We start from the raw sequence: 25,036 nt of genomic DNA, 5'->3' as shown, positions 1-25,036 counted from the left end.
CATCCTTTGGAGGGAAGCATGCTGGGGTGTTGTGGTTACAGACCCACTGGATCTCTGCTGGGTTCAAACCACACACAGTCACCTTATCTCATTGTGTCTGTGGTTTTGAAGAGGGATACTGCTATTTAGCAAAAGAAGTGAATCATTGTCATTGCACAACAAAGTTTAATTGTTTGTTTTCAAGTCACAACCTGTCACATCAATATAGAATTTAAAGGGATAGTTCACTAAAAAGTGAAAATTCTGTCATTAATTACTCACCCTCGTGTCGTTCCAAACATGTCGATCTTCATTCATCTTTGGAACACAAATTAAGATATTTTTGATGAAATCCAAGAGCTTTCTGACCCTGCATAGACAGCAACACAACTGACACATTCAAGGCCCAGAAAGGTAGTAAGGGCATTGTTAAAATAGTCCATGTGACATCAGTGGTTCAACCGTAATGTTATGAAGCTATGAGAAGCTTGTTCTCTTCCGTGTCTTCTTCGCCACACGTTCAGGAGAGTACCATGTGAGTACTATGTGTGTAATTAATGACAGAATTTTGGGGTAAACTGTCTCTTTAAAAAGTGATAAATAGTATAACTATTTCCCTGTGACATAACAGTACTGCACAAAGCTTAGAAACAGAATAACAATGTAATTCTGAGCTACTGCTATAACTCACTCATATATTTTCTTTCCTCTCTCAGACACTCCCTCACAAGTTTGAGCTCCAGTGTGAGCCATTCAAAGTTACTGTTGAGAAAATCCTAAGTGCATTTGTCAAGCATGCAGTGACCTAGTCGTTCACTGGCACAGTTCACTTGTTCGCACCTCACGCATAAATCTGAGGGGCTTAAGTAAATTTGTTTTGACGCATCACATTTTAGCTAGTCCAGACAGTCAGAACTTTAGAGCACCATTACAGTTCACAGTCTGCCTCTTTGGCTCTGTCCCAGCAGCTGGTGTTTACTCTAGGCTTCCAGTGAGTCTGCTCCTCTCCCTCAACATTTCCCCCAGAAGAGGCGCCCTGCCTGCTTACATCATCCATCCGGGGTGAGGGGCGAGGGGCCGGGGGGGTTGAGGATGAGGTAATTCATTAGGCCTCAAATGAGATGCAGATCCATTCTCAGTCGGCCTCCCAGTTCTTCTGTTCTCCCCCCAACCCCCCACTCACCTCTTCCGATCTTTGATTTAACGGTCGCTGCTTGCTTCCACTTCCGGCTCCCTGTTTGTCTCATTTCCATATTTGAAAAAGAGCATTGCTCAAGCTCTATACCCTTCAGGATCAATGCGCCCTTTTTGGCGAGACTGCTCTGTGCTTTTCATTTAACTGGTTTTCTGTGGTTTTTGGGCGACATAATGGCATGTTGTCCTGGAAAAAGAGCGACAAAGGTGCTTAAAGGAGAAATTCTGGTTTGTTTTTTATTCATTTATTTTCATTTTTAAAAGATAAACACTGTTTTATAGTGTATTGTAGTCTTATATTATGTGTATTATGTGATTTATAGCACATATACTACGAGTCAAAAGTTTTTGAACAGTAAGATGTTTAATCTGCTTGGTGAGCAGAAGTCTCTTCTGCCCACCAAGCCTGCATTTATTTGATCTAAAATACAGCAAAAGCAGTAATATTGTGCAATATTTTTACTAATTAAAATAACTGCTTTTTATTTAAATCTATTTTAAAATGAAATTTATTCCTGTGATCAAATCTAACTTTTTAGCATCATTAAGGCAGTCTTCAGTGCTACATAATCCTTCAGAAATCAGTCGGATATGCTAATATTTACTGTTCAAGAAACATTTTTGTTATTATCAATATTTAAAATAGTTGAGTACATTATTAAGTATTCTTTTGTAACATTATACACTATACCATTTAAAAGCTTGGAGTCAGTATAATTTTTAGGGAAAGAAGTTATAGAAATTAACACTTTTATTTAGCAAGGATGCTTTAAATTGATCAAAAGTGATGATGAAGACATTTATAATGTTACAGAAGTTTTCTATTTCAAATAATTGCTGTTCTTCTGAACTTTCTATTCATCAAAAAAATCTGAAAGAAATTCTACTCTGCCGTTTTCATCATAATAATAATAAATGTTTTTTTTAAACGGTAAATCAGAATATTAGAATGATTTCTGAAGAATTATGTGGTTGAAGTAATGAGGCTAAAAATTCAGATTTGTAATCACAGGAATAAATTACATTCAATTTCTTTCCTTGTTTGTGTCAGTTGCTTGATTGTTTGATTGGTGCATTGCTATAGCATCAGTCTATTTTCAGACATGATAATGAGTACCAAGCAACTGCATAATGCAACAGAAACCAGCAGTCGCATTACAGATTTGTAGCTGTACTCTTAGTTACTAGTAGTTTAAATCTCAACATTTTATGCATGCAACCCAAATCTTTTCTTATGCTTAATGTCTTTATTATCATTTCATGTCTGGTGGTAATGATATTTTTAGCTCAGCATGAATAATGTAATGCATGGCAGTGTTTACTTGGTTTGTCCCTGGACAGTGTGCAATGCCAGTGCAAAGAGGAAAAGGCATTCGGGGTGGATCAGAATGAGTCAAATCTCACCTCAAGCACACCTGAGAGTTAAGGCAGAACTGAAAAAGCTGAAAAATCTCCAAATATTAGTCGCTGTAAAACTCTCAAACCCCCGTTCATTCACTGCTGTAACATCCAGTCTCATTCTGGCAGGGACAAAACAGGCCACCACTTTTTCTTTTTTTTTTTTGTCAGAATAACTCTTCCGCCTCACAGCAGCTGAATAGACATGTTGAGGTGGAGACAACACAGCCATCCCTCTGAGTAAAAGCAGGATGTTTTCATATTTACTAGACAAGCTGATTTCTACTCTATAGGGTGCGGTATTTATAGAGCAAGATGATATTGAAAAACCATTATATATTTGTGATGTTTGTTTTCTGTAACAGCAAAACTCACCATTAAAGACATTAAATGTCTCTGATTTTTAACCTCAGAAGTTTTCATAAGAATTTCTGTGAATCAAATCAGTCAGTGCTTTGATACAATGATTCATTTGTTTTGTTTACTTCCTGAAAGTTGCTATGGCATATTCGTCATGTATTAATATTTTAGTAGTTGGACTTCTACATTTCCTATATCATACTACATTTATTTAATATCAAAAAGGCTGAAAAATATTGAGTACTCTATTTTTAAGCTATGTTAACTGCCACACCTTGTGACATCTGTCTTTCTGTGTGTGTTTATACATGGACGCTTTATTGAGTCTGTAATGTTGGCCAACATCAAATCGGACTCTAACCCAGGTCACACTCTTATCAGTGAAAAGCAGGTGATCTGTTGAACCACTTTCTTGTGTGTTGACTGTCTCGACGTGACATCATGGCTTTAAGATCTCCAGAACTCATTTTCTTGCTAATTTTCTTGGATGAACTTTTTTGATTCAGAGTTTTAATCTGTTCAAGTATCCAGGTAAGCTCCTTACTCGCTTCAGTTGTATTTTGATTCAGGAAGTTACGATCTATTGAGATTCTGTGTTAAGATGCAGATTCTGTATAAATGACCCACCATAAGTAAAATAACTATTGAACACTTGGCATTTTCGTGGTCATCTAATGTCTATGAGTTGGCAGGCATTGGAATGTTTTCCACTTGGAGAAAGTAAATCCTATGGTTTAGTCTGGAATGTCTGATCTGACTGTTTCTCCTATCTAGTAAATCGATATTCTTGAGGGAAGTGGAAGATGGCAAGATCACCATTATTTTCTTGAGTCTACAGAGCAATCCATCAAACTATCAATAATCAATTGATTAGATGGTAGTTGAGGTTCATATTGAGCTGTCTGGGGTGTAAGTCATTTAGTTTTTGCTGTACCAAAACGTTCTTTTATGGACCATGTGCAAATCGAAAACAAATCGATCTGGATTTAATCTCTGTGGAATGTAACTGTGAATGACTCCTGTGTAATCACTCATCTAGTAGACCAGGGGTTCCCAACCTTTTTTACTCTGCGACCCCCCTCCTTCTCCGGTCAATTTTGCAAGGCCCCCCTATGCCTGACATGAAAAGTATTCATTTTTAAACCTTTTTAATTAACCAAAACATTTGTTTTGCCTTATTCTTCTTTTACTGCATGTTATAAAAAAACCCTCAAAATTCAAACAAACTTTAAATTAAAACTTCAAATATACCTTATAATCTTTAAAAGAAACCCTCTGCTCAATTCTAACTTTTAAAAAAAATGTTTGTGTGTGTGTATATATATATATATATATATATATATATACACACACACACACACACACAGATTTAAAGCTCCTGAATTATTTACTTCAGACATTCTTTACAACTTCAGAGTACTTTTTCTTAAATTAAGTGCACCTGCCATACGACAGGGAGATACCAAAATACCACTAAACCTATCCCTTTGAACTTGACTGACTGAATAGCTACTGTTTGTATCCATTAAAAAAATAATACATGAATTCAAAATACAGCGAATACACTCTAAATCTGTTGAAACACATCGATGTGAAGGTTCGACGAAGACAGGATCAGTGAACTCTGTCAGTGCGCGCCTGATGCTCATAAACACCGAGCCTCACTCCTCTTCTATGGGTGAGCATCCATTATAAAACACTCACAGGACAATAATTTGGACAACTAGGCAAATGTTTTGAAATTTCACGCAAAAATATGATAGGGATCAGAGCCCCGAGAGCGCACATAGTTTGTGAAATTAATAGCGGACTTATGCGTGCCTAATGTACGACTCTGATATAGGCCTACGCGAGTGTTATACATTAGGTACGCGCAAGTTCGTTATTATTACACTAATCATCTTTACCTTTACATTAACATGACGGTTGCAGCAGCCGAGAGACGTAACATTAGTTTGCGTACAGCGTTTGGAAGTTTTGAGCCGCCAGTCAGTCTGTATTTAACAGTGCGATTAGGCTTGCTGCGCCGAGTCTGAAGCAATCAATCACAGAACACGAGAGAGGCTGTGCTTTTATTATTTTCATTTAGCATATTAATAATGAAATTAAACAGTTATAGAATAATATTTAAATTAATTTTAAGATATCTCGCGGCTCCCCTGGAGGATCACTGAGGCCCCCTAGTGGGTCGCGACCCCCCGGTTGGGAACCGCTGATCTAGTAGACGACATACTCCTGAGTGTTTGCTGTAGTTTTGGAATGAAGTTTAACTGGTCTTCATTTCTTGGGTGACATTTCTCATATTTTTCGTTTTCTATTTTAGATCCCCCGGCTGTTCCAGAGGCCAATCCCAGTGATCCCAGCTCTGAGGAAGTCAACACCCCTTCAAAAACAGAATCAGGCCTTGAAGCCAGCACACCTACAAAGATGGACACCGCAAGGAAGTCAACTACCCCGAAACAGCCAGACGTCATTCCAAAGTCCCCTGCGACACCCACTCCGAGGACGAGTGGTAGCCCTCAACACAAGAAAGGTGGGTAAAAACCTTGAAGACTATCTGAATTTTATTTTAAGACAAGTTCAGTATTTGCTTTTTTAAATTATACTTTAAATTATGATCAGAAAATTGCTGCTTTTTCCTCTTAATTTACTTTTGAACCCAAAACTGAATTTTAGAATGAAAGTAGAAGCATCATCACTGCCAGGTAGTCAGGTTTATATGGTTTATAGTTGGTTGAAGCTGGTCTTTTATGGTCATTTAGTTGATTTATGCGGTTGATCATTTATATCGGCTTGGTAGACGTTGGTCAGGCTGGTTTGGTTCGCCAGGCCATCTTGGTCAGTCTGGTTTGGGTTGGTAGAACATCTTGATCAAGATGGTTTGGTTCGGCAAACTACATTGATCAAGCTGGTTTGGGTTGGTACAACATCTTGGTGAAGCTGGTTTGGTTCGGCAGAACATCTTGTTCAAGCAGGTTTGGTTCAGCAGGCCATCTTGGTCAAGCTGGTTTCGTTCGGCAGAACATCTTGGTCAAGCAGGTTTGGTTCAGCAGGCCATCTTGGTCACGATAGTTTTGCTTGGTAGACCATCTTGATCAAGCTGGTTTGGGTTGGTACAACATCTTGGTCAAGCTGGTTTGGTTCGGCAGACTATCTTGGACAAGCTGGTTTGGTTCGGCAGATCATCTTGGTCAAGCTGGTTGGTTTCGGCAGACTATCTTGGACAAGCTGGTTTAGTTCGGTAGACCATCTTGGTCAAGCTGGTTTGGTTCAGTAGACAATATTTGTCAAGCTGATTTGGGTTTGTAGACCATCTTGAGATGTTTAAGGTGTTTGAACACAACTTGTTGACCTGCTTGACCTCCATAACCTGGTTTTGTGTTTTGTTTAGTTTTTTCCAACATAACATTTTTCAATAATAACATCGATGGCGATTAAACCATTTAAACCACTCAAAATCATTTTCCCTTCGATGGGAAGCATTCAGGAAGTCTCTTGAGAACAAGCCAGTCATTGAGGATTTACCCCTGACCAAAGTCTTGAAAGCTAAGAGAGGCATTTGTTTATTGACCCACAAAGAATTTCCAAGTTCATGCCTCTGTAAATGCTCCCAGAATTAAGTTATTTCGGCAGTATTACATTAATGTAGAAACATATCCGTTTAATGAGGAAAATGTTGGTGCTAATGCTGATTTGTGGAGGCTGGCGACAGGCAGTTCCTAATCGCCTCTGGTCATCAGCTGAGGTGAAGCAATGAAACCTGACTGGGCATCACATTTCGCAGTGCTGTGCCAACTGGAGGGATTTAACCCTCCTTCCTGGTTCAGTCACGTTCATAGTATAATGCTTTCACTTGTACAAGCGCATGTAGATACATGTTAATAGGAGAGTTGTTTGGGTTTGAGAAAGTAAGCAGCTTTTCTTTGCCTACTTCTTTGTTGCCTGTTTAGACACCTGAAGATGTGGTTGTTCATTTTGTGGAAATAGCTGGTTGAGCTGTGTCTGACTAGCTATTCATAATGTGCTTGATACTGTACATGCAGTTGTAAGTTCAATCCTAATGGTAATAAACAAGAAGAATGCTTTTTGTGCACAAAGAAAACAAAAATAACAACTTTATTCAATAATTTCTTCTCTTCTGTGTCAGCCTTCGATGTGCGTTAATGAAAGTACCGTGACGCATGTCGCAAGTCGTTATATTTGTTTTCTTTGTGCACAAAAGTATTCTCGAAGCTTTCATTTTAAATTAAATTCATACTAATCTATTAGTTGACTATTAAATAATAAACATACAGTTGCATTGTAATTTCTACATTTATTTCAGGTGTCATTCATAATAATAGTAGTGTTTTGTGCTTTTACCAGTATTATTCAATTAATAGTTGATTTTATTTTCTGATTTTTACTTTGATTGACAGTACACTACAAGTCAAAAAATTTTGAACAGTAATATTTGTATTGTTTTTAAAAGAAGCCTTTTCCACTCACCAAGCCTGCATTCGTTTGATCCAAAGTACAGCAAAAACAGTACAATTTTGAAATATTTTTACACTTTTAAGTGTATTCATGTGATTTTTAAAGCTAAATTGTTAGCATCATTAGTCTTTAGTGCCACATGATCCTTCAGAAATCATTCTAATATGCTGATTTGCAGTTCAAGAAAGATTTGTATTTAAGATAAATGCTGTTCTTCTGAACTTTCTATTCATCAAAGAAACCTGAAACAATTCTACTCAACTGTTTTCAACATAATAATAATAGTAAATGTTTTTTGAGCAGCAAATCAGAATATTGGGATTTTATTAATAATAGGTAATTTATTACAGGAATAAATTACATTAAAAATATATTCAAATAGAAAACAGTTATTTTATATAATAAAAATAATTCAAAATTGTACTGTTTTTGCTGTTCTTTGTATCCAATAAATGCAGGCTTGGTAGGCAGAAGAGACTTCTTCAAAAAACATTACAAATCTTACTGTTCACAAAACTTGTGTATATTTTTGATTATCTTTCTGCTGTATGTTATCATTCAGTCTCAGATGGTTTAATGTTATTAAGCTGCTTCACACTACTAGTGGTGCACAGTTCAGTTCATCTAATCATAAAATATATTACTGCTGTCAAGTAGCTGAACATCTTGTAAAACTGAACACTCTGTTCCACAGAATATTGTCCTCCATTGATTCTGGGCTGCTGCTGCCTCACTCATAATATATTAGTCATGAGAAAGAACATCAGGAGACCTCAAGGAAGGGAAGAGCTTAAGTTCAGACATTGACTCATATCACCTGCTGTTTCAAAGCTGAATCATGTGTTTTTTTCCTCACCTGGCCGTTTGCAGTTCACCTTTATTCTAGTTGTCTGGCTGACTTAAATTCACATGGAAGTTTGGAAAAGATTGTAAACTACAGCTGTAGCAGCATGCAAAATAACACAACTTAAAAGTGTCATATGAAGTATTATGCTTTGCTCGCTCCCATTAATGATTAGTTTGAAAATTTATAGTTATGAAAGCTTACAATGCTTTCTCACGCCTCTTGTATTTAATAAATCAGAGTCATAACTGCACCTTGGGATCATAGTGTTCAGTATTATTAATGAAGATGATGAGTCAGCACATAAGTAATGTTTCTCTTGCTTCCTGCTTATATATCTGTAAAGTATTAATGGTATTAGTAGTATTATTTACGGTTTCTGTTTTACATATTATTTGCTTGCCAGTGGCCTTGCATTGCATGCATGATATTTATATCCATATCTATTTCTTAGGATATGATGCTGTTAGTGCTAGGATCCATAACCATTAGGCTTTGAAAGGAGCAGAGAGAATGTTGTTGTTTCCACTTTGTGGTTTTATTAAGAGAGCAAACACCTTTATAATTGTTGTTTGCACTTTAATTTTGATATCATTTTGATCTAATTAAAAATGGATGGTTCTTGAATTGCTCAATACAGCTTTCCAGTCATGAACAATTCTTTCTGCTCAGGCATATTGTGTATGTTAGTGCTTCAGGAGATGTAAGCTCAGTGATTATGCAGCTCTCTGCTGCCTCACACTCTCTGGAAACCCTTTCTGGGTCAGTCTGCTGCTTTTTCTGTCTCTGCCCAGTGACTCATCAATGAGAACATGGACCGCTCGACAGGGCCCTCACACAAGACTCTGCGCTTCAGCTTCCTGTGCTCTATAAATACTGAATCAAAGTGGAGCACGGGTCATGAAGAGGAACACTGCTGGAGTCTTATGATCATTATTAATGAGTTTGAGCCATCAGATAAAAGTTGTACTAGCCTTTGTGGGTCATGAGACATGAGCCATCTTAAAGACTTCGTGGGGCCAGTTCATTGGGGTGCTGTTTAATGTGTTGAACTCTGAGTGAACTGGTTTGAATGTGTATAAAGCAGGTTTCTCAGCTGTGTTTTGCACAGTCCTGCTCTACACGTGCGGAGAGAGGTGTAACAATGGGAAGCTGTAGTCTTAATGAGTTGTGTAATGAATCAAGAGCAACATGTATAGACCTATCGTTGAAGTCGATGTGTGATAAATGGCAAATATTGTTGGGTGCTGCTGTTTAATAAATTATGTTATGGCATATTTGTGACCCTGGACCACAAAACCAGTCATAAGTTTTTGGAAATTAAGATTTATACAGGTATTAAAGCGAATAAATAAGCTTCCCATTGACGTATGGTTTGTTAGGATAGGACAATATTTGGTCGAGATACAACTATTTTACAGTCTGGAATCTGAGGGTTTCAAAAAATCTAAATATTGAGAAAATCGTCTTTAAAGTTGTCCAAATGAAATTCTTAGCAATGCATATTACTAATCAGAAATTAAGTTTTGATATATTTACAGCAGGAAATTTACTAAATATTTTCATGGAACATGATCTTTATTTAATATCCTAATAATTTTTGGCATAAAAGAAAAATCGATCATTTTGCCCCATGCAATGTATTTTTGGCTATTGCTACAAATATATGCATGCTACTCAAGACTGGTTTTGTGGTCCAGGGTCACATTTATGATGAGGTAAAATATAACTCTAATTATCTTAAATATTTGTCATGGATCAATGTTATTCAGCCTTAATATATCACATATTAATAATTTAATACATATGTACTACATATCAGTGGTGTGCAGCGATGTTCTAAAATGAAGAGGCAAAATCTTCAAAGTTTAAATCAAATATAAATTCATGCCCCAGTCACATTTCTTGAAAAAAAAAAAAAAAAAAAAAATCTATTTTATATTTTTACATTAACAGTGTAATCAATATTCAATTTAAAGCCAAGTATAATTCTCATAAGGTTAGTGTTTTAAAGCATTTTACCTTTACTCCAAACTAATAACTCCAGACAGTAACAATTTACTCAGTGTATTTTATTAGTGAATTTATGCTCGGCTACTCTTTTTAATAGTTAACTTTTAACTATTTTTGAATTTCTCAGATTATCAGTCATCAAAGCTTGGTAAATATTGGTCACTGACACAGATTTACTTTAAAGAGCAGGTCATATGGGTTTTCAAAAAACCAGTGTTGTTTTCGTCAACGATGACGATGACTAAATCATTTCGTTGATGCCACTTTTTTTCATGACGATAACGAGACGATGACGAGATAAAAATGGCTCTTTGATGAATAAAACATGACGAGACGTGTGTGAGTTTTCATTGACGAGACGAGAATAGACGAAAATGTTAGTGGGTGGTCCATCAGACGTTTAAAATGCATGACATTTCTGCTTTTTTCTGCATGCCAATTAAAACCTAAAAAGTATCTGCCACTATGGCAAGCCGTTTTAGCATTAAATACTCTGCCATACTAGTATGGCAAGCCGTTTTAGCATTCTATCCTTGTTTGGTTACGCCCACCACCTGGCGTGCAGCGCACAACGTGCTCAACACGTCACATTGTTGTCACTCAGACAGACAGACGATTAACCATGATGGCGGCAGTTTGCACACAGGGTGGTCGCAAACGGCGAGAGGACCTATGGGTGTATTTCAAATATATGTCTTTTATGTCTAAAACCATTCCTTCATTATTGTAATTATTGGTGAAAATAGTCAATCCAGAAGCTCACAATGTGTTGAACTATAGATCTGCTATTTTCACAACTTATAAGTGACACTACCCAACAGCAAAATACTTACTGACATGCATTAATTTGTTAAAAGACTACTTTTTCCCCTTTTTTTTTGACTAAAACTAGACTAAAACCTTTTTGACTTTTCGTCGACTAAAATTGGACTAAAACTATCACATATAGAAGTGACTAAAATTTGATTAAAACTGATAAGCATTTTAGTCCAAAAGACTAAGACTAAGACAAAATCTAAGATGGTTGTCAAAAACAACACTGCAAAAAACCTTTTTTTTTTTTTGCAGTTGTAACATAGCTATCCTTCAATGTAAACAGTTTGCAAAGTTCTTAATCAAAAAAGTGCACTATACATGAAGATATTGTCTCTCAAATGAAAGAGTTGACTCTTATGATCTACATCACTGGGTAACACATTAGCATAATCCCCGCCTGCCCGTGAAATACGAACCTGCTCACAAAAACTTACGCTAGTTAGTGTGTTTACATCATGTCGAGAAGACGCTGTGTTCTGCGCTGTAAAAGCAAGCTGTTTTTTTTTTTTCATTGCTGAAAGATGATAATGTGAAGAATCAGTGGTTAAAATGTATTTTGTCCATGATACCACACCAATACAATTCGAACCTTTTGTTGTGTGCTCATCATTTTACTGCTTCTCTAATTTTGGCTTTTATCTTCTTTGGCTTCTAATCTTCTTTGGCTTCTAATCTTCTTTATTTGGACTAACAAGAGTCTCCGAACCACAACCTGTAAGTATGATTGATATGTTTTGTGTACATTTTCAAGTGAGTGCTCAAAATATCAAGTTTGTTTGTGCTAATATGTGATACATACCTAGAGCAGCTTTAGGCTTCCAGTAAACCACGATATTACTGTCTTACTGAAATAGTTCTGATAATTTGTTATGAACCCACTATTTCCTAAGAATGTGATAATTAATGTAGTTGTTGTTCTAATTACTTCGTTTAATAATAAAAAAATGTAACTTAGAAAAATTTTGTTTTACAAACTGTGTTGTTTCATCAGTTAGTCATGTTAGCACTCGGCTAATGTATCCACTATTATTGTTTTGTTATGTGTAACAGTTTAGCAGCTAAACATTGGAGCACTATATACTATGATATGTTTTATTTTATGTGGGTTACCAGGTTTTCACAACAAAACCCGCCTAATTGCTACTCAAAACTAGCCCAAACGCATTGATGTAACAAACACGCTTTTTGTCTGGGTTCACCTTGTAAATTTGCATTCCAGGCACTAAATATGATCTTCTTAAATCTTCTGTTGCTTCCGAAGAGCAGGACTAACATAAGGGTACTAACATCTTCATCCTGTTCAAAATTTTTCACCCCCCGATTAAAATAATTATTATAATATTTAGGGATGCACGATATGAAATTTTTTTTACCGATAATTAAGCCCATCTTGTGGCCGATACCGATACGTTCATATTTTTATATGATAATTTTGTGCACCCAGGAGAATACAAAATCTGAGATAAACTAATGAAATTACTGTATGTATCTGGGTCTAACAATCATAGCAAACATCAGTCCTGACTCTTCAAAAATGTTTTTATTTTTTGTGTAAGGCACCACAATTCTAAATAAATAAAATGCTTTGACATTTGTCAACCTGGAAAAAATGAAAAGTGCATCATGGAGTAACGTCAGATGTCCAAATGTCCGTTAAAGCTTCTTATTGATCATATTATGAATGTGTGCAGCAACCAAATCGTACAAGGCGGGGAATAAAACATCAGAATCGAGACAAAAACATCAACTTTTCAGAACGCCGCAAGCCCAACGCAGGTCATATGACACGAACCAACCAATCAGCTTCACCTGTTCCCTTAATAACATTGAAAGCACTGCCAAGGTGGAGAAACAGCTTATCATAGCTGTACAGGAATAACCATTTTTAAATAAATTTAATAACAGAGTCTTTATGGAGAGCGCAGGTCATGGTTGCTTAGCAACGGCAGACGCCACAGCAGACCAGGCTACAGAGTGGTTTGGAAAGAAAGAGAAAGCGTCGCGTCTAGCGTTTTCCACGCGTTTTTAGGCGCGACATGTGAACGGCCCCTAAAACAGATTCACCGCGATGACGACCTCTGAAGTGAGATTTGTTGTGTTAAAACTTGACGGCTTTTTACCTCCTCTCAGATTCCTTGCTAAACGTGTTGCAAATAGCAATAGCATCGTCCTCCTCTGCCACCGCGAAAAACTTCCAGACCGGCGAAGACGACGATGATGATGACACAGATGATGACGTATTAAATGCGACTAAGTCCGAGAGTCACTCACTGCAGTTTACAGCTGCAGTCACTTGCACTCGGAAAGCAGCTGAATCTCAGATAAACCAGACTGATTGATTGATTTACCAGCAAGAGTACTTTATCGGATCGGATTTCATTTATTTATCAGAGCAATAAAAATGACGTAATTTTTACACATATCGGTCGATAATTTATCTGTCCGATAAATATCGTGCATCCCTAATAATATTTTATTATATTTTTGATCAAAGAAATGCAGCCTTAATGCAGTTAATTTAAGATATATTTAGCTAACTAATCGTCTGTCTTTCAGTCCAGGTAGAGGTTCACTCCGAATAGATGTTGACTGTGTTTCGTTGAGTTGATTGTATCTGTACTGTGAGTCCTCAGGGTTTTCTGCTGTCAGTCGGAGCGTGTGAATGCAGCCAGTCTCTGCTGCTGCCAGCTTTTACTGCTTTATACTCCTGCAGATGTGAGCGCGGCCTCTACCGCACAATAACCTCTCTTATTCCTGGCACCCCACTGTCTGACTATCTCTATCTCTCTTAATCTCCATCCAGGAGAGTTTTAGAGGGTTGAATGTCAACCTCACGTTTTTTCAAAGCAACAGTAAGGTGATTTCAGAATGTTTCACCAGAACTAAACATTTTATTCGTTCTCTTTTCGCAGATGGAATGAAGTTGGATGAGCGGCAGAAACAGGCGAAGGAGAGGAGAGAGGAGAGGGCCAAATATCTCGGTAAGACGACACAAGGCAGACAGTGAGACAGCACCCCCTGCTGTCAGGGGTCTGGATGTGTTCAGACAAAAAAAAAAAATTAATGTCATTCATGCGTCAAACTCCTGAGGCTTGTGCAACAGCACAGGATAGCTGTAAAGAAATACCTGCAGAAATTCTATGGCTTTTCTAGATTTTATTTAGTCAGAAGTTTGACATTTGTCATGTCACATATTTCTCAGACTAACATCATGCATGTGCATGCAGTTTGCGTTTTTGCCTATTTATTTTATTTCTTCCACTTTTTTTTGTTTTCCATTCTATATATCAGTTTTTTCCTCAAATACTAATAATTTATTTATATTTATTACATTATATCATAAATTAATATATTAAACATACTTATTAAAAAATGCATTATACCATGACTCTACAAGCACTATCAAGTAAAAGCAGTTTCGAAAATAGATGGATGTATATTTATGTGGTAACACTTTACAATAAGGTTCATGCATTGACATTAGTTAACTGCATTAGGTAACATGAGCTAAGAACGAACAAGAGTTCAGCATGTTAATGTTTTAATGCATTAATAAAATCACAAGTTGTGTTTGTTAACATTAGTTAATGTACTGTAAACTAACGTGAACAAAAAATAAACTGTATTATAAATTCCTAACAATTTTTATTAACTAAAATTAACAAAGGTTAATAAATAGTGTAATAGATGTATTGTTAATTGTTCATTCATGTTAGTTAATACATTAAGTAATGTTAACAAATGACACCTTATTGTAAAGTGTTACCATTTATGTATTAATATTTAAATATTAAATGTATGTATGTTAAGATTTATGTACAGTATATTACATATTTATATACTGTACTTATTTATATATTAAATATATTTTATTTACATTTTTAGTGTTTTCATATTAATATATAATAGTGTGTTTTTAGCTTATTTAAGTTACAAAAGTTACAAAACTCATACTCATCCATGCCGGGAAACGCTGTTAAAATCTCCTCTGGCTTGGTTGCAAGCTCTTTTTACTGTTTTCTAAGCTCCTAACTAGTAATATTATACCAATATTTTCCTAGTTTTAACAATTTTGACTATGAAATACCTGTTGTTGTGTCTTTACTAAACCAGCACTGTAAGATTTTCTCCTCTTTAGAGAACTATAAATATCTCACATGTTCCCTGGTTTTGTTTGTCTGTCATATCACTGTGCTTGTCATGGCTGCTTGAGATTGCTCTGCTGTGCTGCTCTGCTTTGCATGATTGACACAATGTTTTTGTCTTCTTTTTCACCTTCCCTCCCCAGAACAGCGTAGCCAGACTCAAGGTAAGCCACTCCTCCGTCTCCGGTGGTGTTGGTGACTGATGCGCTTCATCTCTTTCTCTATCAAATTCCTATTCTCTTGTAGAGCTGCTTTCCATTTCCACTCTGTGTCATAATCATAATTAGTGACAGATTGTTGGGTGTCTTAATTTTGAGTGAAAAGCTGCCAGACGTCGTCATACTCCCCTGCTGGAAAACGATGCTTAAACTAATGCGATGAATACCAGTTTCTACATAACTGGTCGAAGCTGGGAATTTGTGAACATTGGCTGGTTCAAGCTGGTTTAGGTGGATGAAAAGATAGTTTACCAAAGACAATTGACAAAGGTCAAGCTAGCAGACAACCTCAACTAATATTAGGACCTGATTGAGCTGGTTAAATATGTCAGTGTTTTCTTTAAAATTATTACACTACCAGTCAAAAGTTTTTGAACGGCAAGATTTTTTATGTTTTTTTAAAGAATTCTCTTCTGCTCACCAAGCCTGCACTAATTTGATCCAAAATACAGCAAAAGTTACTATTTAAAATAATTGCAATTAAAATGTAATTTATTCATGCGATCAAAGCTACATTTTCATCATCATTACTCCAGTCTTCATTGTCACATGATCCGTGTGAATTCATAAATCATTCTAATCATTCTCTGATTTGCTTTTTTAAATTATTATTATCAGTATTTAAAACTGTACATTTTTTCAGGATTATTTGATGAATCAAAAGATCCAAAGATCAGCATATATCTGAAATAAAAAGCTTTTGTAACATTATACCATTTAAAAGCTTTAAAAGTCAGTGTAATTTTTTGGGAAAGAAATCATAGAAATTAATTATTTTTTTTAGCAAGAATGCTTTAAATTGATAAAAAGTGACAAATAATTTCTATTTTAGATAAATGCTGTTCTTCTGAACTTTCTATTCGCCTGAAAAAAATTCTACTCAGCTGTTTTCAACATGACAATAATACATGTTTTTTGAGCAGCAAATCAGAATATTAGAATGATTTCTGAAAGATCATATGACTGGAGTGTTGATGCTAAAAATTCAGCTTTGAAAACACAGGAATAAATTACATTTTAAAATGTATTCAAATAGAAAAGTTATTTTAAATAGTACAAATATTTTAAGATTTTACTGTTTTTGCTGTACTTTGGATCAAATAAATGCAGGCTTGGTGAGCAGGAAAGACTTCTTAAAGAACATTAACAATCGTACTGTTCAAAAACTTTTGACTGGTTGTGAATAGTAACACATTTATTTTAGTATTTTGTAGAATTAAATTTTAATCCGGTGTTTATTCAAATTAAAGATGATTGTGCATAACTAAACATAATGAGGTGCAGTTCAGATTAACTGCTCAGATGAATTCTGGGAGTTCAGTGATTCATCAGACTGTTTTAAACCTGAATCAAACAACAATTCATTCAAAAAACAGCTCATCGGGGTCAGTGGTCTGTGAACTGGCTGAAATTGGCCACACCATATGTTTGGTTTGAAGTATGACCTGTTTTTTTTCCAGCAGGGTCAGCTGTCCTCTTGATTTTACCATAATACTTTGCTTTTACAATTGACTCACTGTGAATTTTAGACAACGAACATGATGGGGCTTGTTGGTTTCAATCAATTTACACTTTGATTTTTAGGTTATTACCTCAAATGCATAAAGAAAATAGTTTGTTTATTTGAGATTCTCATTTACACATTGTGTTTTTCAGTGAATCTGTCAAAACATGTTGTGTAGGTCATATTTCGTTGTTTATGAATGACAATAACATGATACACTGCATTCCTGTTGTTTAGCTTCAGGGTCAGTTGTAGGTCATAGGTCCACCAAACGTAAACTTTCGACCACAAAACCTCCCTTCACGTTTGTTTGTTTTTTAAGAAAGCTTGTTTTCATAGCAGGTTTTTACAAGTTTCCCATAATTACAAACTGCAGGATCCATTTAGACCCAGAAATAACAACATCTGCTGTCTTGAAGAGACTGAAGTGTGAATAAATCATGATTGATGGGAATATAATCAAGATAAACACACATCCTGCTACATTCCTGTCACACGGGTGTGAAGTGTGTCATTTAGACCTAACAATTCAGGCCATAGTCGGTCGAACTCATCAATCCATCTCTTCTACCATCTCCACATTAATGTTTAATATTTGTGTGAGCTGCAGCAACTGAGTCAAATGTTCATAGTAGGACCTGTAGTGTAGTCTCTCAGACAGTGGGTCGTCTACCAGCTCATCTATCTGCCAGCAGGATAATAAAAGTTTGATGAAGAGCGTCACCCGGGCACTCTCAGGCCATCACTATTTTATAACTGTGGAGCTCAGAGAAAAAGCCTCAAAACCTCCAGCCTCAGAAGAGATGAAGGCTCCCAGCGGAGAGTCTTTTCATATCTAGCCTTGTTTTTACTCTTTATTGCAGTGACAGTAGATATTCCACATTAATGCACTTTTTTTACTCTAAAAAGCAGTTTACTCTGATTCAACACATTTAGGCCTGACAGTAAATGTACTTAAACTTGATTTTGCTAGCTTTAATTTCAAAATTATGCTTTTATTTTCTTTCTAGAGTGTTTAGATTTTGTGCAGAGAGGAGCTTGTAACATATTAGTGGCCCTGTCATTGTTGCATTTGTTTTTGTTTGAAGTCAAGCCAAAAAATATCAATATCAATATCAATATCAATATATATCAATATATATCAGTATCAAAAATATTTAGTCACATCCTATAAATGAACATGCATTGGGAATGCGTGGAAATTTGGGGGTGTTGATAATGGGTGTTTTTTGGAGGGAGAGATGACTGAAGGTCAAGATGCTGGCCTGATTTCGTTAGCTCACGGACTCTTTCTCTCTCTCATGTAGCTGCTAAAAAGTCTCAGTGGCTGGAGAAGGAGGAACGGGCACGGCAGGTGCGGGAACAGCAGTTGGAGGGACGGAGGAGGAAGCTGGAAGAGCAGCGGCTGAAAGCAGAAAGACGCCGCACAGAGCTGGAGGAGAGACAGAGACAGAAACTAGAGAAGAACAAGGTGAGAGAGTAGTGGCATTCAATGCAAACCCACATGACATGATCTGTTCTTCTAATTTGACACACTTTGAGGAGTCTATGAGGTTTCTGCCAACTTGCCTGGCATTGTTTTCCCCTTCTAATACTGATATGATGCCACGTTGTGCGGCATTTGGTTGTAATTTTCAGTTGAAGAGCAACAAGAGAAGCAATTTAAGTCTTTAAATTAAACTACTTTTCTAGTGATAGGAAGAGGAGAAAAAATGGGAAGATGCCTGTGGATGAACAAAACTTCCTAAGGGGCGTTAGACACCTTTTGGGGGAAAAACGATGTTAAGACATTTGGTTTAAGCCTACGCTTATATCCGTCGCCACTTGTAAACTCCTATAGTAGCTGTGGTCATCGTATCAGTATTTTAGAGACAGAAATTGGAGAACAACAAGGTGAGGGAGTAGTGGCGGTCAGTGCAAACCCACATGACATGATCTGTTCTTCTAATTTTACACACTTTGAGGATTAGAGTCTGTGAGGTTTCTGCCAACTTGCCAGGCGTTGTTTTCCTCTTCAGCTCTCTGAGTAATGCTAGAGTTGTTTATTAGTGAAAGTGGAGCACAGTGCACCAGGGCTCTTAAGATTTCCCCTTTGAAAGATCAATACAGTTTCACTGATCCTCCCAGTGCCCATTATATATAAATGTGGAATATAAAGTGATTTCTAGACTTTTGTTACTTTTTAAAGAGATACTCATATTGGCACTGATTTAAAAAAAAAAAAAAATTCTGTTTTTTCAGGAGCGGTATGAGGCTGCCATCCAGAGGTCTGGTAAGAAGACTTGGGCAGAGATTCGGCAGCAGAGATGGTCCTGGGCCGGAGGCTTGAGCGGCAACTCCAGCCAAAGCCAGAGTGAGTACATAAAATGCACTTACATAAACACAAAAACTGCTCCTGCGGGTATTGCTTCTGGTTCATTTAAAAATTAACTGCATTTGTCATCCATGTTAAGAAAGAATGAGATGGATTGTCTTTGTAGGTCTCTCTTTTTGTCATTTTGCACTTTGTACGGCTTAAGATAAGTCTCTTACTGAAATATGTAGTTGAAAACCCATGAAAGATTTACATTATTTAAAAATCAAAGTTGTTTTATACTTATTTTGGATTATGGGGGGGCACTTGAAAATGGTTGCACTCTCTGAGCTACTGGCGCTACCTGTTGCTATTTTTACCACAACACAACTCGATGCCACATTTTATGGCTTTTGGTTGTAATTTTTAGTCGAAGGGCAACAAAAGAACCGCTGCATTCCTAGTGATAAGAAGAGGAGAAAAAAATGGGAAGATGCCTGCGGACGAATAAAACTTCCTAAAGACCAGCGTCTTTGTTCTCTCCACTTCAGTCCGGACGCCACTGAGGCTTTTAGTAAACCACAGCTACTGAAAAAGCTTACAAACGGCAGAGAAAAAAAATGCTAGATGCCGTCCTGGCAACGCTTGTCAGCTTCCACAGCAGTTTCCCAGCATGGATTATACTCAATATCTAGGGGCGTTTAGACTCCTTATGGGGAAAATCAATTATACAGCATTTTGTTTAAGCCTGCACTTATATCCATCGTCACCTGTAAGGTCTTTCAGTAGCTGTAGTCATCGTATCAGTATTTTATTTTCTGAGTTGTAGCTCACCTAGTGCAACCATTTTACATCAATCAAAATAATGGTGCCCCCATAGTCCAAAATATGTATAAAATTCACAATAAAAACCGTTATTTTCCATTTTCATATAAAGGAAAGGTATCAGGTTCTCTAGTTTCCCTGACTTTTCACATGAGATGGTTTTGTTTGTGTTACATATAACAGCCTCACAACTATCTGCTCAAGCCAGGCTAAATGCTATTTACTAATGCGATAATAACCAAGAGATCAGTTGCTTTGCTTCTGGGTATCATGGGGACTTCAATGTGCAACAATACTAACTGAGATCTGCAACCACTTTTTCATTTTTACCGCAGTATCCTTCTATAGCATTAGTTTCAGTGAGTTTTGTGCTCCTCGAGAGTCTCCCTAAACACATAAAAGGTGTGCGTGTCCATTGTTTACTTTTTCTGCCAAGAATTTTGGCCTTTTTGTGCTAGAAATGTGAAATGAAAATGTACAAAATTTCAAAAGGGGAAGGAGAAATGTCTTCATAATTTTCAGTTACTAGCCTTTGTGTATTGTATGGGTCTGTATATAAAAGAAGGTGCGAATGACTTGCGGAGAATGCTTGGAAAATAGGGTAACGAACTTCAATGCAGCTTTGTACCACTACCCCCAAGACTCAAGACCTCAATTTATAGGCTAACCAATGCTGTTTCTCCAAGGATCTTCTTTTCTATCTGACTTAATTTAGTTTTCCTCTCCCAAAAGTTGTGCACAGTCATTGCAGTCTCTGAAGGTGCCTTGAGAGGAGAAGTGTAGGCAGTGACCCCATTATGAAGTCTGTAGACTATGTGATAATAAACTTAAAACAGCACAACTCAATAAAAATAGCAGTTGAGTTAATAATCAGACACTGCAAACATAACAGTGGTTATCCAGGACATAGATAACCATCTTCGGCTGCTCAAACAGTAGTTTCAGGATATATTTTGACCTATATGTTTACTTGACCTATATATCAGTGGCTGTTTTGTTTGTTAAATTTTTGAGTGCTCCACGTCGTTCCGCCTCGGTTCCGTCAGCATTGTGTACATGTGTGCGGTGTTCTCTGGATTTTACAGGCAGATGCTCAATATCAGCGGTCAACCTGCCCAAACATGTGGATTCAGTCATAAACAAGCGGCTCTCCAAATCCTCTGCCACTCTCTGGACCTCCCCTAGCAGAAGTAAGGACACGCCTCCGGATCTAGCCCCTCCCCCACGTCTTCACAGGCTCCTCCCTTCTCATAATTATGAGTTTTCATTTTATCCCCCCACTTTTGATTTCTCCCTGAGACCAATCACCTGCTCGTCGTCCTCTGTGATTATTCAATCATTCCCTCCTTTCAAACTCGTCAGTGTCTTCAGTTTGACCGAATTTGAATTTTGAAATCTTCATCGTCTTTCACCGTCGACCGTCCTTAGTGGTGCTCTTTTTTTTGCTTGTTTATTTTTGGTGGTGGTTTTCTATGTTCCTTAATTCTTTTTTCTTGATGTAACATCTTTAAAGGTGAATACTTGCATACTTTTCCACCTTCACCTGCATATGATGCATGATAATACAGTGGACCCAAAAAGTATTTGGACACTTCAGCCACACATAAAATGTCTACATTTTATAATTAAAAAAATGAAATATAAAAAATTGATGGTAGAAATTTTCCAAATTTCCAAAAGTGTCCAAATATTTGTCTGTGTTGAACAATATATGTATTGTTTTATTGGTAACACCTTACAATATGGTTTGTTATTGATCTTGGTTAAAGCATACATTAACTAAAACTATGTTTTACATACTTTTATTATTCTAGGTTTGGTTTGAATTACATTTGATTTAATATTTTGTATTGATTTAATATTAAATGTTTTAAATTACGTTCAAACTGTATAAATTAACATTAAAAGACATAGTAGAATTTTCCCTAATGCATTAACTAATGTTAGAGAGTTGACGCTTATTGTAAAGTGTTACCGTTTTGTCATTTAAAACCTAACAAACATTATTTTGTGAAAAGGTTTAAGTGTGCTTGTTATATTTCTTTAAAGCCATTGTCATGTGTTTTGATGTTTTGTTGACTTTTATACATTGTTAGTGTCTGAACATTATTCAAAAACAGAAATGTGTTGATGGTTTTATCTTCCCAGAAGGGCCATTTATCAGTGAATTGAGGTCTAGTTGTTGAGGTTTTTGTTTTTCCAAAAATGGCTGATGTTTCTTTTATTGGATGTACTGAGGTTATAAAAACTCATTCGTAAGTAGGGCACACTCTATTCGTGAGTGCTTCCTAAAACAATAGATGGAGTAGAGCAGAAAGTAGAGATTGCGCTCAGTGCTGAGACAGCTAATCGAGTCTGGGAAGTTTTCCATGAGACTTTATTGCAGAGTGCTGATGAATGTTCAGCTATGGGCAATATCTCTTGATAAAAAAGCCTCTCTACGCCCTAATTGTTCCTGTGCTCTTGCTTTTCGCATCTTACCATGCATTTACCTCTGGTTCTTTCTTGTTTCGCCTTTTTCTTTTCTCTTGAAAATCACATAGGTTTGAATTCAGGGTTATTGTAGTTAACTAAAAAAAAAACTAAACTAAACTAAAATAAAATAAAATAAAACAATTGTTAACCAAATTAAAATACTTGAACTTATTTCAGCTAGTTGCCAGTATTTCTCATTTTTGTGTAGTTTCCTTGAAGTACTAAAATAGCTAAAACTAAGCTAAAAGTAATGCATGAAAAAATATGAAAAAAAAAACCATTTGATTAAAAATTGACCAAAAATCTTAAATTAAACTGTAAACCAAACATATTAAAATGGATCATTAGACTGTTGATAATGTGATGTAACTATTAAAACTTGTAATTAGCAGTGTTAATATTTGATAAGAGTGAAGAAGCTTTTTTTATTTGCATTTATTGTTTGAATGTTTTATTCCTTTCTTTGTCACAAAAACATAAAAAAAAAACAGTTTTGAAATAAAATAAATGTTAACTGAATTAAAATACTTAAACTTATTTCAGCTAACTGCCAACTTTTTTCATTTTTGTGTAGTTTAACTTAACATACTAAAATAGTTCAAACTAAACTAAAAGTAATATATGGAAAACTAAACACACAAAAAAACTAATACTAAACTAATAATAAACATTTACCAAAAATCTTAAATTAAACTGAAAACCAGACATATTAAAATCAATCATATGACTGTTAAGCATGTGATGTAACTATTTCTCAGAATTACCAATGATGTTTGTTTTTGGTGCGTGTGAAGAAGCTGTTCTGTTTTTTTTTTTTTTTTTTTTCACTTTTTTTGTAATGTTTCTTCATTGTTATATATTTTTTATACAGCTCAGATAGGTTTTATTCCTTTCTTTGTTCTTTTGTGTTAATAGTTAACCCAAAAATTAAAAATATGAAAAATTCTGTCATCATTTACATGTTGCAAACCTGTATGACTTACTTTCTTCTGTGTAACACACATTTTTATACTTTGGTGAATCTTTACATAGTTCATAGTGAAAAAAACACCATTAAAAAGTCCAGGTTTGAAGCAACATCAGGGTGAATCAATTCTTACAGAGCAGAACTCTTTTTTTTTTTGATGAATTATTCTTTAAATGTGTTTCAAGCTTGAGTTAATTCTCACAAAGTTTTCTTTTTGGACTTGGTCACCTACTGGCTTCTCTAGCATTTGGCAGTGTTGTGAAATCTTCATGCGGACTCACCATCATCCATGTTGATCTCAAGGGAGACAAACAGGCCATGATTTGTATCATTATAAAAATCAATAATATCACAACTATTGTGTGTATTGTATTCATGTAGAAGTTAGGAAAGGGATTGTTGCTTGTATGTTTTAATTCATTTTTATTCTTTTTCTGCAGCTCGTAGCATGCAGCTGAGTCCCTGGGAGAGCAGCATTGTGGACAGACTGATGACGCCCACTCTCTCTTTCTTGGCTCGCAGTCGCAGTGCTGCCAGTGTGCTAAACAACACCAGAGATGGCCGTGAGTGACAGGATACAATCATAGTACCCTTTATATTTGTATTTTTAAATTAAGATTTATACATCTGAAAGCTGAATAAATAAGCTTTCCATTGATGTATGGTTTGTTAGCATAGGAAAATATAAAAGATACAGCTATTTGAAAATCTGGAATCTGAGGATGCAAAAAAAAATCTGAATGTAGAATCACCTTTAAAGTTGTCCAAATGAAGTTCTTAGCAATGCATATTACTAATCAAAAATTATGTTTTGATATATTGATGGTAGGAAATTTACTAAATATCTAACTGGTTTTGAGGTCCATTTGTGCTAAGAATCAGTGTTTTTAGTCTTTTATAAGTCTTTTTAAACACTAATTTGCGGTATTGCACTATTTTTAGGGCCTGTGCAAGTCGGAAATAACAGCTTTTTCTGTTCTATATGCTGCAAATTGGGATTTAAATGTGTTTTCTTTCATGCAGAGTCTCCGCTGTGTCCGCGCTCAGCGTCTGCCAGCCCTCTCTCCACGTGTGCTCATCGGCCACATCACCGCTGCTCTGAACGCTGGAGGGTCACCACCAGTACGCCTGATATCGCCCAACGCAGACGAGACTCCACACCTGTGAGTCATTTAAGCCTCCCATTAACTGTCCTCATTTTTCTCATACTCCATCCCTCCTGCCTGTTATATCATATTTTGCTATAATATAGAGCAGTGGTTTTCAAACTTTTTTAAAAGCAAAAAGACTTTGTTTAGCACAGAACTTAGCCTATTGCGATTTATTTGATAGGAGGCGCACTATTCAGTCATTCATCAACTGAAAACAGCAACAGACCAAAAGATCGATTGGGATTTGAGAATGGAAAATTCTAAAAATGAGAATATTAAACTAAATGTAACACAAAAATAAATGCAATAAAATGTGTTATTATAATTAAAATATGAAAATTAAAATGACGGGTAATAATAGATTATCGACGGAATTTG

At 36.1% G+C, this 25,036-nt stretch overlaps 1 protein-coding gene across 9 annotated transcripts in view; it reads left to right on the top strand.

The window, feature by feature from the left end:
- The window catches only part of map7d1a (MAP7 domain containing 1a), a 51,736-nt gene that overhangs the window by 11,564 nt on the left and 15,136 nt on the right, over positions 1-25,036 (top strand). For 4 of the 9 annotated variants that reach the window (XM_073847329.1, XM_073847328.1, XM_073847326.1 and 1 more), the window contains exons 2-9: positions 5,255-5,464; positions 13,993-14,061; positions 15,369-15,389; positions 18,255-18,418; positions 19,189-19,300; positions 21,151-21,255; positions 23,948-24,070; positions 24,531-24,670. In XM_073847329.1, coding sequence (XP_073703430.1) covers positions 5,255-5,464; positions 13,993-14,061; positions 15,369-15,389; positions 18,255-18,418; positions 19,189-19,300; positions 21,151-21,255; positions 23,948-24,070; positions 24,531-24,670 — 944 coding nt within the window. Of the gene's footprint in view, positions 1-3,328; positions 3,463-5,254; positions 5,465-13,992; positions 14,062-15,368; positions 15,390-18,254; positions 18,419-19,188; positions 19,301-21,150; positions 21,256-23,947; positions 24,071-24,530; positions 24,671-25,036 lie in introns of those variants that run through there. The other 5 variants (XM_073847333.1, XM_073847331.1, XM_073847332.1 and 2 more) reach the window with 4 other exon arrangements.

Source organism: Garra rufa, chromosome 9 (genome assembly GCF_049309525.1).
Source record: "Garra rufa chromosome 9, GarRuf1.0, whole genome shotgun sequence".
NCBI lineage: Eukaryota > Metazoa > Chordata > Actinopteri > Cypriniformes > Cyprinidae > Garra > Garra rufa.
The sequence above is the reverse complement of the archived record's forward strand: the minus strand, read 5'-3'. Positions and strand labels throughout refer to the sequence as shown.